The sequence below is a fragment of the Anomaloglossus baeobatrachus genome, chromosome 10, assembly GCF_048569485.1.
Source record: "Anomaloglossus baeobatrachus isolate aAnoBae1 chromosome 10, aAnoBae1.hap1, whole genome shotgun sequence".
Taxonomy (NCBI): Eukaryota; Metazoa; Chordata; class Amphibia; order Anura; family Aromobatidae; genus Anomaloglossus; species Anomaloglossus baeobatrachus.
In genome coordinates, this window is record NC_134362.1 from 50,016,706 (window position 1) to 50,031,777 (window position 15,072).

The 15,072-nt window shown below is 44.7% G+C and overlaps 1 protein-coding gene across 1 annotated transcript in view; it reads right to left on the reverse strand.

The window, feature by feature from the left end:
* PLCB3 (phospholipase C beta 3) overlaps positions 1-15,072 on the reverse strand; it is a 184,782-nt gene that overhangs the window by 101,824 nt on the left and 67,886 nt on the right. Inside the window, exon 2 of the mRNA XM_075326633.1 lies at positions 13,174-13,251. Coding sequence (XP_075182748.1) covers positions 13,174-13,251 — 78 coding nt within the window. The remainder of the gene's footprint in view (positions 1-13,173; positions 13,252-15,072) is intronic.

Here is a 15,072-nt window from a genome sequence, read left to right on the forward strand (position 1 = left end):
TCGGGTGGAGGAAACTCGTTTTTTTCATGTGCTCCAGGGAAATACCCTGCCCCCTTATGCATCTCTACGGGCCACAGGGAGAGAGGTTTCCTGGATAGAATATATGCAGCTGAAATCGTTTCTATCCAACCAGGACAGGGAGAGGAAGTTGAGGACCCCCCCTACTCCATTTGAGAAATTGTTCTTGCAGGGTTCGTCACCTGGGCATGTCATCTCTCTTATTTATAAAATGCTGAACCAGAGAGACATGTCGGACAAACCCAAATTTGTCTATAGATGGGGAGAGGAACTGGGAGAGGACATTTCGGAGGACAGATGGAGCAGGGCGTTTCTGTGGACCCACAAACTTTCTCTGGCTTGTGCCGCCCAAGAGAAAAACTATAAAATTCTCACAAGGTGGTACCAATACCCGACCAAATTGCATGCTATCTTTCCCTCAGTGTCCGACATGTGCTGGAGGTGTGGTACAGAAAAAGGGTCTATGTTACATATATGGTGGAGCTGTGCTAAATTGCAACCATTCTGGGACTCAGTGTATTCTCTGTATAAAAAGATGAGTGGGGGTGAGGTGGAGAGATCTCCCCAGGTGGCCCTCCTCTCTATCCTCCCAGGTTCATTCAAGTCACAAAAGAGGGACCTGCTGCGATTTTGTTTAGCGGCAGCCCGTATAATTATTCCCAGATACTGGAAACAGACTAGATGCCCCACGTTAGCTGACTGGGTAGAGGAGATGGCAAACCTCCAGAGAATGGAGGAACTCACAGCTGAACTTAATGGGCTCACGGAAAAATTTATCACAGTGTGGGGACCGTGGATTACGTTCATGGAGTCTCCTGAGTTCACGGTGAGTCTGGCAGGTTATTTGGGATGAGAAATGGTGACATACCTTGTCTTCCCCTCTCCCCACACACTTTTTTCCCCCACCCCCTCTTTACCCTACTTTCTTCACTCTATTTGATTCCTTCTTTTCTAAGCTTATATCTGTTCTTTTTTTTTTTTTTTCTAGTTTTCTACTTTTTCTTAAATGTTTATTCAATAACTTAAAAGGGGATTGTTTTATGCTGAGAGTGGTCTTGTCAATTATCAGGAAGACATGTTTAGCTGGAACTCTGATTTCTAGTGTATGGTTTGCCATGGAGTGTTAGCATAAGGATAGCTTATAGAGTTCCAATGAAATCTACAATGTGATGTTATTTTTGTCATTCCGAAACTGAGAGATCACTGTTTATGTATTATAATCTTTATAAATGTTCAAGATGTATGCTTGATTTATAAACTTAATAATAAAACAGATTTGAAATAAAAAAATGTAAACACTTAACCCCGATCCCCCCCCCCCCCCCGCCTTATCCTGACCTCCGCAGAGTCCATCATCAGGAGGCAGAAGAAGACATGGCATGCAGAGAAGGTATTTGGGGTGAGAAGAATAAGGAAAAGCTTGATCAGGACAAAGAAAAGCGAAGGGATGAAAAAAAGAAAAAGGGGATATATAGTGTGAAGGAGGTAAGGAAAGAGTGAGAGGCCGTGGGAAAATGAATGAGAAAGAACGCATTCATCCGGCATCCAGATGTGGAGGAGGGGAGGGGCCCAACTGGACATATCCAGATGTGTCAGAGGCTCACACAGCACAGGGGAAGTTGGACAGATGAACTTTTCGAGGGGCTGCGGAGAAAGAGACAACAGAACAGGAAGGAGCCTCTAGTTCCAGAATCATTTTTATACAGGTTGGAGCTCAAAAATCCCAAACATTCAGGATGAATCTGCTGAAGTGCTGGTTATAGCACTCCTTTTTTTCCCCTAAGAGGTGAAGATGTGCAGTGGCAAGAGCATTGTAGTACATTTTGTTCTAGGTATTAGCGAAGCTGATGACGTGACCGATGTGTAACTTATAGGACACTTTAAAAGAAACCGCTCCACACATTTTCACAGATGGAAGTAGTGGTTTGGTTACATAGGTGAGTATCCCACGATAAAAATGATACTTTTTTTGTAGAAATCCGATGTTCCAGTCAAGAGAAATTCAACATACAAGCCAAATGCAAATCAGGCAGGAAGTGCACTGGGGGCGTGTCAATGCACTTGGAAGTGCGCAGACACAAGCTGTCTGATTTGCATATGGCTTCTACGGTAAATTTCTCATGACTGGTACATTGGATTTCTACAAAAAAGGTATAATTTTAATTATTTGACACAGGCCTATACAGCCATGTCATTACTTACATAGGTAAAAACATGCTGACTGTTTCCCTTTAAACAATATCTGGGCACGGAAAAAAACACAAAGTCATAGAGGACACAGTAGCAATGTAGTTTGAGATGGAGTGTATATGAGTGCTCAGAAAGCAGTGGCTAAAGGGAATACGGAGAAGGGGCGATATACTGGATGTATATACGGTAATTAGACTATGATCTTTTATGGTCTGAGTACGGACCACAAGTCTGGCCCAGTCACTGGTTCCCTGATCTGGATGCAGCAGCCCTATAAGCAGACAAGAAGCTGTTGGTTTTGGATCAGGGGATCTGCGACCAGTCAGGGCATCGATGTTGGTTTTTTGACTTGTGGATTTAGTTTAACCCTTGTGATCTTCCATTACATTCAAGAAAATGAATAGGTCCAAGAAGCAGATATTTTATATAAGTAAAGACCGCGAGAGCTGTAATGCTCCCCCCCCCCAAAAAAAAAGAATCCCAATATCCCATTTTAATTGACCCTAAAAGGAATACAATGGAGGAAATGGGATATTGCAGAATTTTTGGTTTTGAGGAAAGCGGAATGCAAAAATTAAATTAAATGTGAACTACAAAGCTGGAAAACAAAGCAGGCGTCTCACTGAGCAATATGTACCGTTACTGATTAATGCACACGAGATGCATCAAAGATTACAGATAATGGAAAGAGAAAGATGGATGGAAAGAGACAAGACAAGAGGAGCGTGCTGAGATACGGAGGGATCCGCTGCGGGTACAGCTGTTACCAGGAGATAACGCAGAATGTCGGAACAATTACAAAGTATCAGACAGGAGAATACTGCGGAGAACCTTCATACAGCGGAGTCACTCATTGCTGCTGCTGTGATTACCTTCATGCCACCTTAAAGGGAAGCCGCTATCAGAAAATTACTAAGGCTATGTGTCCACAGTAAAAGGTCCCTGCGGATTTTTTTGCCTGAAAATCCGCAACTTTCGCGGCAAATCCGCACCCGCGGATTTGCCGCGGATTTACCGCGGATTTACCGCGGATTTTGATGCGGATTTTATTTATTTTTTTTTCCCCATTCAAAACAGAAAATCCGCACCAAATCCGCACCAAACAATTGACATGCTGCAGTTTGTTCCGCATCAAAATCCGCGGCAAAATCCGCAGCGGAAAAATCCGCAGCATGGGCACAGCATTTCCAAAATGCCATTGAAATGGCTGGGGAGTAGCTGTGCAGCAGATTTTCGGCAAATCCGCGCTAAATCCGCGTCAAAATCCGCGTCAAATCCGCGATAAATCCTGTAGCGTGGGCACATAGCCTTAATGTTTAAATCAAGTTTTTGTGTGATATTTTTATTTTAGTTGCCATTTTTTCTTTCTGTATTAAAAATAACAAATACAACACCTGCAATTTTCACTTGGGCTCATCTAGACTCTAACTTCCTGTTGTTTCAGGAAACAGCACACGTACATTAGCCACAACCCTATTCTTTATATTGAAGCATCTAATGAGCGTGTGCCAAGTAGTGATGGGCAGTAGGGCACTTTTTGGTGATCCGGTTCCCTTGGATCTGCTCACTAAAAAGAGATAGATCTTTTGGATCCTAAATATATCCCTATCACCCCAGGTGAACACATATTAAAGATCTTAAGGTGTCCGAAACCCCACCCACTCGCTGACAAAACCCCACCTACTTGTAATAGACCAACTAAATTGTGGTGTGGGCAGGGATTTGTTTGGAGGAGGATACTCTGCCCATCTGACCACCAGGATTTTATGCCCATTGAGAGCCAGTTAGTGGTTCTTACTGGGGGGCCGACTCCTGTCCTTCACAGCAGGGAGCAGACTCTGTCTCCGATCTGTCGCTGCCGACACATCACTAGTGACCAGGCTCGAACTGGCCCACCGGGGAACAGGGCAATTCCCTGGTAGGCCCCGATGCTGGAGTGAGCCACTTATCCCCACCCCACCTCCCCCCCCAAATGAGCAGTATTTGGCCCTATTACATTTTCCACTATGCACAGAAACAAAATCAGCATCTTATCTATCACTCAACAAACTACCCACAGCATTATTACATAGAAGTACAGATAAATGTGTGATTGATGCTAGCTGAACAGTGGGTCCCCAGGGTCAGTGTTATTGGTGGACCCTCAGTAGTTCAGTCCCACATGGCTAGTGCCAAAGTCACTATAAAGCCAGCAGAAGCCGTGACATCACCCATTGTGATTGGTGGATGAGCTGTGTATAGAGGTTTCACCTGTCATTCTAATCCTGCCTCTGATGATCAGAAAACCTCAGCTGTGTATAGAGGTTTCACCTGTCATTCTAATCCTGCCTCTGATGATAAGAAAACCTCAGCTGTGTATAGAGGTTTCACCTGCCATTCTAATCCTGCCTCTGATGATCAGAAAACCTCAGCTGTGTATAGAGGTTTCACCTGCCATTCTAATCCTGCCTCTGATGATCAGAAAACCTCAGCTGTGTATAGAGGTTTCACCTGTCATTCTAATCCTGCCTCTGATGATCAGAAAACCTCAGCTGTGTATAGAGGTTTCACCTGTCATTCTAATCCTGCCTCTGATGATCAGAAAACCTCAGCTGTGTATAGAGGTTTCACCTGTCATTCTAATCCTGCCTCTGATGATCAGAAAACCTCAGCTGTGTATAGAGGTTTCACCTGTCATTCTAATCCTGCCTCTGATGATCAGAAAACCTCAGCTGTGTATAGAGGTTTCACCTGTCATTCTAATCCTGCCTCTGATGATCAGAAAACCTCAGCTGTGTATAGAGGTTTCACCTGTCATTCTAATCCTGCCTCTGATGATCAGAAAACCTCAGCTGTGTATAGAGGTTTCACCTGTCATTCTAATCCTGCCTCTGATGATCAGAAAACCTCAGCTGTGTATAGAGGTTTCACCTGTCATTCTAATCCTGCCTCTGATGATCAGAAAACCTCAGCTGTGTATAGAGGTTTCACCTGTCATTCTAATCCTGCCTCTGATGATCAGAAAACCTCAGCTGTGTATAGAGGTTTCACCTGTCATTCTAATCCTGCCTCTGATGATCAGAAAACCTCAGCTGTGTATAGAGGTTTCACCTGTCATTCTAATCCTGCCTCTGATGATCAGAAAACCTCAGCTGTGTATAGAGGTTTCACCTGTCATTCTAATCCTGCCTCTGATGATCAGAAAACCTCAGCTGTGTATAGAGGTTTCACCTGTCATTGTAATCCTGCCTCTGATGATAAGAAAACCTCAGCTGTGTATAGAGGTTTCACCTGTCATTCTAATCCTGCCTCTGATGATCAGAAAACCTCAGCTGTGTATAGAGGTTTCACCTGTCACTCTAATCCTGCCTCTGATGATAAGAAAACCTCAGCTGTGTATAGAGGTTTCACCTGTCACTCTAATCCTGCCTCTGATAAGAAAACCTCAGCTGTGTATAGAGGTTTCACCTGTCACTCTAATCCTGCCTCTGATGATAAGAAAACCTCAGCTGTGTATAGAGGTTTCACCTGTCATTCTAATCCTGCCTCTGATGATCAGAAAACCTCAGCTGTGTATAGAGGTTTCACCTGTCATTCTAATCCTGCCTCTGATGATCAGAAAACCTCAGCTGTGTATAGAGGTTTCACCTGTCATTCTAATCCTGCCTCTGATGATCAGAAAACCTCAGCTGTGTATAGAGGTTTCACCTGTCATTCTAATCCTGCCTCTGATGATCAGAAAACCTCAGCTGTGTATAGAGGTTTCACCTGTCATTCTAATCCTGCCTCTGATGATCAGAAAACCTCAGCTGTGTATAGAGGTTTCACCTGCCATTCTAATCCTGCCTCTGATGATCAGAAAACCTCAGCTGTGTATAGAGGTTTCACCTGTCATTCTAATCCTGCCTCTGATGATCAGAAAACCTCAGCTGTGTATAGAGGTTTCACCTGTCATTCTAATCCTGCCTCTGATGATCAGAAAACCTCAGCTGTGTATAGAGGTTTCACCTGTCATTCTAATCCTGCCTCTGATGATCAGAAAACCTCAGCTGTGTATAGAGGTTTCACCTGTCATTCTAATCCTGCCTCTGATGATCAGAAAACCTCAGCTGTGTATAGAGGTTTCACCTGTCATTCTAATCCTGCCTCTGATGATCAGAAAACCTCAGCTGTGTATAGAGGTTTCACCTGTCATTCTAATCCTGCCTCTGATGATCAGAAAACCTCAGCTGTGTATAGAGGTTTCACCTGTCATTCTAATCCTGCCTCTGATGATCAGAAAACCTCAGCTGTGTATAGAGGTTTCACCTGTCACTCTAATCCTGCCTCTGATAAGAAAACCTCAGCTGTGTATAGAGGTTTCACCTGTCACTCTAATCCTGCCTCTGATGATAAGAAAACCTCAGCTGTGTATAGAGGTTTCACCTGTCATTCTAATCCTGCCTCTGATGATCAGAAAACCTCAGCTGTGTATAGAGGTTTCACCTGTCATTCTAATCCTGCCTCTGATGATCAGAAAACCTCAGCTGTGTATAGAGGTTTCACCTGTCATTCTAATCCTGCCTCTGATGATCAGAAAACCTCAGCTGTGTATAGAGGTTTCACCTGTCATTCTAATCCTGCCTCTGATGATCAGAAAACCTCAGCTGTGTATAGAGGTTTCACCTGTCATTCTAATCCTGCCTCTGATGATCAGAAAACCTCAGCTGTGTATAGAGGTTTCACCTGCCATTCTAATCCTGCCTCTGATGATCAGAAAACCTCAGCTGTGTATAGAGGTTTCACCTGTCATTCTAATCCTGCCTCTGATGATCAGAAAACCTCAGCTGTGTATAGAGGTTTCACCTGTCATTCTAATCCTGCCTCTGATGATCAGAAAACCTCAGCTGTGTATAGAGGTTTCACCTGTCATTCTAATCCTGCCTCTGATGATCAGAAAACCTCAGCTGTGTATAGAGGTTTCACCTGTCATTCTAATCCTGCCTCTGATGATCAGAAAACCTCAGCTGTGTATAGAGGTTTCACCTGTCATTCTAATCCTGCCTCTGATGATCAGAAAACCTCAGCTGTGTATAGAGGTTTCACCTGTCACTCTAATCCTGCCTCTGATGATCAGAAAACCTCAGCTGTGTATAGAGGTTTCACCTGTCATTGTAATCCTGCCTCTGATGATAAGAAAACCTCAGCTGTGTATAGAGGTTTCACCTGTCACTCTAATCCTGCCTCTGATAAGAAAACCTCAGCTGTGTATAGAGGTTTCACCTGTCACTCTAATCCTGCCTCTGATAAGAAAACCTCAGCTGTGTATAGAGGTTTCACCTGTCATTCTAATCCTGCCTCTGATGATAAGAAAACCTCAGCTGTGTATAGAGGTTTCACCTGTCATTCTAATCCTGCCTCTGATGATCAGAAAACCTCAGCTGTGTATAGAGGTTTCACCTGTCATTCTAATCCTGCCTCTGATGATCAGAAAACCTCAGCTGTGTATAGAGGTTTCACCTGTCATTCTAATCCTGCCTCTGATGATCAGAAAACCTCAGCTGTGTATAGAGGTTTCACCTGTCATTCTAATCCTGCCTCTGATGATCAGAAAACCTCAGCTGTGTATAGAGGTTTCACCTGTCATTCTAATCCTGCCTCTGATGATCAGAAAACCTCAGCTGTGTATAGAGGTTTCACCTGTCATTCTAATCCTGCCTCTGATGATCAGAAAACCTCAGCTGTGTATAGAGGTTTCACCTGTCATTGTAATCCTGCCTCTGATGATCAGAAAACCTCAGCTGTGTATAGAGGTTTCACCTGTCATTGTAATCCTGCCTCTGATGATAAGAAAACCTCAGCTGTGTATAGAGGTTTCACCTGTCATTCTAATCCTGCCTCTGATGATAAGAAAACCTCAGCTGTGTATAGAGGTTTCACCTATCATTGTAATCCTGCCTCTGATGATAAGAAAACCTCAGCTGTGTATAGAGGTTTCACCTGTCATTCTAATCCTGCCTCTGATGATCAGAAAACCTCAGCTGTGTATAGAGGTTTCACCTGCCATTCTAATCCTGCCTCTGATAAGAAAACCTCAGCTGTGTATAGAGGTTTCACCTATCATTCTAATCCTGCCTCTGATGATCAGAAAACCTCAGCTGTGTATAGAGGTTTCACCTGTCATTCTAATCCTGCCTCTGATGATCAGAAAACCTCAGCTGTGTATAGAGGTTTCACCTGTCATTCTAATCCTGCCTCTGATGATCAGAAAACCTCAGCTGTGTATAGAGGTTTCACCTGTCATTCTAATCCTGCCTCTGATGATCAGAAAACCTCAGCTGTGTATAGAGGTTTCACCTGTCATTCTAATCCTGCCTCTGATGATCAGAAAACCTCAGCTGTGTATAGAGGTTTCACCTGTCATTCTAATCCTGCCTCTGATGATCAGAAAACCTCAGCTGTGTATAGAGGTTTCACCTGTCATTGTAATCCTGCCTCTGATGATAAGAAAACCTCAGCTGTGTATAGATGTTTCACCTGTCATTCTAATCCTGCCTCTGATGATCAGAAAACCTCAGCTGTGTATAGAGGTTTCACCTGTCACTCTAATCCTGCCTCTGATGATAAGAAAACCTCAGCTGTGTATAGAGGTTTCACCTGTCACTCTAATCCTGCCTCTGATAAGAAAACCTCAGCTGTGTATAGAGGTTTCACCTGTCACTCTAATCCTGCCTCTGATGATAAGAAAACCTCAGCTGTGTATAGAGGTTTCACCTGTCATTCTAATCCTGCCTCTGATGATAAGAAAACCTCAGATGTGTATAGAGGTTTCACCTGTCATTCTAATCCTGCCTCTGATGATCAGAAAACCTCAGCTGTGTATAGAGGTTTCACCTGTCATTCTAATCCTGCCTCTGATGATCAGAAAACCTCAGCTGTGTATAGAGGTTTCACCTGTCATTCTAATCCTGCCTCTGATGATCAGAAAACCTCAGCTGTGTATAGAGGTTTCACCTGTCATTCTAATCCTGCCTCTGATGATCAGAAAACCTCAGCTGTGTATAGAGGTTTCACCTGTCATTCTAATCCTGCCTCTGATGATCAGAAAACCTCAGCTGTGTATAGAGGTTTCACCTGTCATTCTAATCCTGCCTCTGATGATCAGAAAACCTCAGCTGTGTATAGAGGTTTCACCTGTCATTGTAATCCTGCCTCTGATGATAAGAAAACCTCAGCTGTGTATAGAGGTTTCACCTGTCATTCTAATCCTGCCTCTGATGATAAGAAAACCTCAGCTGTGTATAGAGGTTTCACCTATCATTGTAATCCTGCCTCTGATGATAAGAAAACCTCAGCTGTGTATAGAGGTTTCACCTGTCATTCTAATCCTGCCTCTGATGATAAGAAAACCTCAGCTGTGTATAGAGGTTTCACCTGCCATTGTAATCCTGCCTCTGATGATAAGAAAACCTCAGCTGTGTATAGAGGTTTCACCTGTCATTCTAATCCTGCCTCTGATGATAAGAAAACCTCAGCTGTGTATAGAGGTTTCACCTGCCATTCTAATCCTGCCTCTGATAAGAAAACCTCAGCTGTGTATAGAGGTTTCACCTGTCATTCTAATCCTGCCTCTGATGATCAGAAAACCTCAGCTGTGTATAGAGGTTTCACCTGTCATTCTAATCCTGCCTCTGATAAGAAAACCTCAGCTGTGAATAGAGGTTTCACCTGTCATTCTAATCCTGCCTCTGATGATCAGAAAACCTCAGCTGTGTATAGAGGTTTCACCTGTCATTCTAATCCTGCCTCTGATGATAAGAAAACCTCAGCTGTGTATAGAGGTTTCACCTGCCATTCTAATCCTGCCTCTGATAAGAAAACCTCAGCTGTGTATAGAGTTTTCACCTGTCATTCTAATCCTGCCTCTGATGATAAGAAAACCTCAGCTGTGTATAGAGGTTTCACCTGTCATTCTAATCCTGCCTCTGATGATAAGAAAACCTCAGCTGTGTATAGAGGTTTCACCTGTCATTCTAATCCTGCCTCTGATAAGAAAACCTCAGCTGTGTATAGAGGTTTCACCTGTCATTCTAATCCTGCCTCTGATGATCAGAAAACCTCAGCTGTGTATAGAGGTTTCACCTGTCATTCTAATCCTGCCTCTGATAAGAAACCTCAGCTGTGTATAGAGGGTCTCACCTGTCATTCTAATCCTGCCTCTGATGATAGAAAACCTCAGCTGTGTATAGAGCAGGGGTCAGGAACCTTTTTGGCTAAGAGAGCCGTAAACGCCACATATTTTGAAATATAATTCCGCGAGAGCCGTACAATATGTTTAAAGGGCCATTGACAGATCAATCGCTCCAATGTTCACTTAGTACAGCAAGGAATGCTCCTCCCTGCTGTATAAAGCCACAACTGGACTGAAACAATGGTAATTAGCAGTAAAAAAATCAAATAAATAACTTACATTGTGAACTTGCGATGCATGACATCAGTCCAGCAGTCTGGCTTCTTCTTTTTCCTGCGCATGACTGGAAGCTGGCATTCTTCCCACCTGATGTTGAGAGAATGCCAGCTTTGAGGCATTCGCAGAAGAAAGAAGCTGGAATATTGGACATGTCACACAACGCATTGTCAGTTATGTCAATTATCTATTTTATTATTTTACAGCGAATTATTGTTTAGGTCCAGCGGTGGCTTAGTGCAGCAGAGAGGAACACTCCTTTGTGTACTAAGTGACCGCTGGAGCAATTGTATCTGTCAGTGGCCCAGACACCCTGCTTCCCATACATACAGCCTGCACCCCCCATATCACACACACACACTGCTCCCCATACAGCCTGCACCCCCCATATCCCACACACACACTGCTCCCCATACAGCCTGCACCCCCCATATCCCACACACACACACTGCTTCCCATACAGCCTGCACCCCTCAGATCTCACACACTACACCCCCATATGTCACATACCCTGCTCCCCATACAGCCTGCACCCCCCCATATCACACACACACACTGCTCCCCATACAGCCTGCACCACCCATATCACACACACACACTGCTCCCCATACAGCCTGCACCCCCCATATCCCACACACTACACCCCCATATGTCGCATACCCTGCTCCCCATACAGCCTGCACCCCCCCATATCACACACACACACTGCTCCCCATACAGCCTGCACCACCCATATCACACACACACACTGCTCCTCATACAGCCTGCACCCCCATATCACACACACTACACCCCCATATCTCACACACCCTGCTTCCCATACAGCCTACACCCCCATATCTCTCACACCCTGCTTCCCATACAGCCTGCACCCCCCATATCACACACACACACACACTGCTCCCCATACGGCCTGCACCCCCCATATCCCACACACACACACACACTGCTTCCCATACAGCCTGCACCCCCCAGATCTCACACACTACACCCCCATATGTCACATACCCTGCTCCCCATACAGCCTGCACCCCCCAGATCTCACACACTACACCCCCATATGTCACATACCCTGCTCCCCATACAGCCTGCACCCCCCATATCACACACACACACACTGCTCCCCATACAGCCTGCACTCCCCATATCCCACACACACACACTGCTTCCCATACAGCCTGCACCCCCCAGATCTCACACACTACACCCCCATATGTCACATACCCTGCTCCCCATACAGCCTGCACCCCCCATATCACACACAATACACCCCCATATCTCACACACCCTGCTCACATATCTCTCCCTGCCTGTACCCCAACTTACCCCTCTCAAACACTCTGCACCCCTTCACATGCGTCTGTCACAGTCTGCAGCCCTTATATGCCCCTCACCCTGCAGCCCCCCCTCACCCTCATGTCCCCTCTTTTCTTATTACCAGTCATCATGTGTCCAAATCGCCTTCACTATCTTGCTTTCTGCCGGCATCCTGTGTCTCCTCCCACACAGTCACATGGGCTTGACATCATCGCAGGTCCTGCAGGATGGATTATTCCGTCTTCTGTGCAGGTCAGGAGCCCTCCTGCAGCTCAGACACGGCTGGTGGCCTCTCCAGGTCAGGGGCCCCTCTACTGACACTGGGCTCCCCTGACTCACCGTTCGGCCACTACACAGCAACACTACACATAGACGCAGAGCGGCTGCCGGGCCCCTATGTGTACTAGTGTCGCTGTGTAGTGGCCGGCCTGTGAGTCAGGGGAGCCCAGTGTCAGTAGAGGGGCGGCTCACTTCTCGTTCCCCCGCTGATCCGGTCTCCTCGGCGCATCGTCCATTGCTGTCGCTCGCTGACCTCTCAGCAGGCGCGCAGTGATGACGTCACCGCGGTCCTCTGCAGAGCTGTCAGAAGAACGCCGACAGTCACAGCGGGGAGAATGATAAGAGAGGGAGCGCCGCTCACTCTCTCATCATTGCTCTCAATTGTATCGGCACCTGCGATGCCGATGCAATTGAAAGCTCGATCCTCGGCGGGGGGCGGTGACAGCGCGGCCACCGGGCCCCCCTGAGTAGCCGGGTGCTGGCGCCGGCCCTGATCCTTCCCATAGACAGGTAGGAGCCCTGTCTGCGAGCCAGATACGGCCATCAAAAGAGCCATATCTGGCTCGCGAGCCATAGGTTCCCGACCCCTGGTATAGAGGTTTCACCTGTCATTCTAATCCTGCCTCTGATGATCAGAAAACCTCAGCTGTGTATAGTATAGAGGTTTCACCTGTCATTCTAATCCTGCCTCTGATGATAAGAAAACTGCTGAAAACTCTTCCTGGAAGTATGAGTCTTAAAAAAAGCCACAGAGGCCAGTGTAAAACCTGTAGGATTACTATTTATTTTTACCAAAAGATTAAGATATGAAAAAAATAAAACATTGACATTTTCTCAAAAATACCATATTTAAACAATATTAATTTTTTTGGCGATAGTTTCTCGCATATATTTCGTCACACCTCCGCAAATGAAATCACACTCTTAATGTCGGCGTTGCTCACCATGCTAGGACAGGTCCAGTACAGATAATACCCCATGCTGTCCACACGGAGGGTCACCAAAGACTTCGTGCTGGAGTCCTGGAAAAGAGAAGAGAAGAGGCATGAAATCGATAATGTAAATATTATTCAATTATCAATGGATATGTGTCATCATGCAATAAGCAAAGTATAAGCCCTGCTGTCCTAGTGGGGTACAGAAGCCATAGCCAAGTGCCAGAGGCTTTATGCCGAGGATCCAGAACGGCTGCTCTCCGGAGAAGGTGTTGTGTACAGACTCAAGAACACGGAGCACTTCCTTCTATAAACACTGACGAGAGCCCTTCCTAATGAGAGGAAAAATACTACAGAAAAGACGACATTCTCGTTTCATCTCTATAAACTCAGGTGTAAGGGAATATTCTCCGGCCACAAACGTGTTTAACCCCTTAGAGCTGATTTTTTTTGGGAAGTGGAAACCTCTAACTTCAACAGGAACTCTTGTTTTTCACTGCAATTTTTCATTCCGATGCTAATGGAATGTTTACACTGATTTTTTTTTTTGCATGGATTTAAAAGTGGATGATCACAGTTTGTTGTTTTTTTTTAAGAGAACCAACCACCAGGATTTTCCTCTATAAACTAAAACCAGTGCTACACTGGCGCTATCATGCAGATTCTATACATACATTTAGTTGTGAGATCGGATGTATAGTTTCTGAAATACAGGCAAGTAAAGTTTGTGCAATGTGCTGTTATTTGATTGATAGGTGCAACAGAATATCTAATAGGTGGGTCAGGTTTTGCTAGTTATTCCCGCCCCTGTCTGCCTCCCTGTCTTTGCTCCCCCCTGTAATAACAGACAGGGGGAGGAAGGACAGGCAGCAGACAGGGGTAGGAATAACTAGCAAAACCGGACCCACCTATTAGATATTCTGTAGCTGCTATCAATCAAATAACAGTGGGTTTCACACACTTTACTTGCCTGTATTTCAGAAACTATACATCCGAATTTACAACTAAAGGTATAGAATCAGCATGATAGAGCCAGTATAGCACTGGCTTTAGTTTATATAGGAAAATCCTGGTGGTTACACCCCTTCAATATAGTTTTTTTCCAACGGAAAAATTCCCTCCCCCCCCCCCCCCAAAAAAAAAAAAAAAAATGTTTTTGGCCCTGTGCGCACTGGAAAATGGAATTTTAAGAAAATTCCGGACCCTCTTAAAGATTATTCACCCGCGGTAAAAAACTGCAGCAAACCACACCTGAAAACCGCATCCGGTTTTGCCGCGCTTTGTTGCAGTTATCTGCGGAATTGCCGCAGCTTTGGTGCGTTTTTTACCATTATCTATGGCAAAAAACGTAGATACCTGCGGAAAAGAAGTGACATTCACATTCTTTTTGCTGCAGAAAACATGCAGCAAAACCTGTTGGTGAAAAAACCGCAGTCTGCGCACAGCGTTTTTTTTTTATCATAGGTTTTGCAGGGGAATGACTGCAGAAAGGTTAATAAACATTTTCTGCGGCAAAACCACGCCAAAAACTGCAGCGTGCACACAAGGCCTTTGACAGATTTTTTTTTTTTTTTTAGGGAATAATGACTTTTCTCTTCTTCTATTCATCCAGAACCAAATTCAGAGTATTTTTTCAAACAGAAAAGTCTACAAAAAAAAATGCTCCAAAATTCACGTAAAGGCAAAGTGCACAAAAATGAGAAGTTTTTGGAGCAGAAACATGGATTCCACTCCAGAAAAAAAAAAAACTATCAAAAACCTTCAAAAGAATAAACGAACAATTCTATGTAAAACCGTCTCGCTGTTTATATGTTCAGACTTTTAAACGTTTTATAACCTCTTCAAGATTCTAAAAACAACAAACGGTTAAATAAAGCGACCTGTCATTTCTTCTGGTGTTTTCCACTT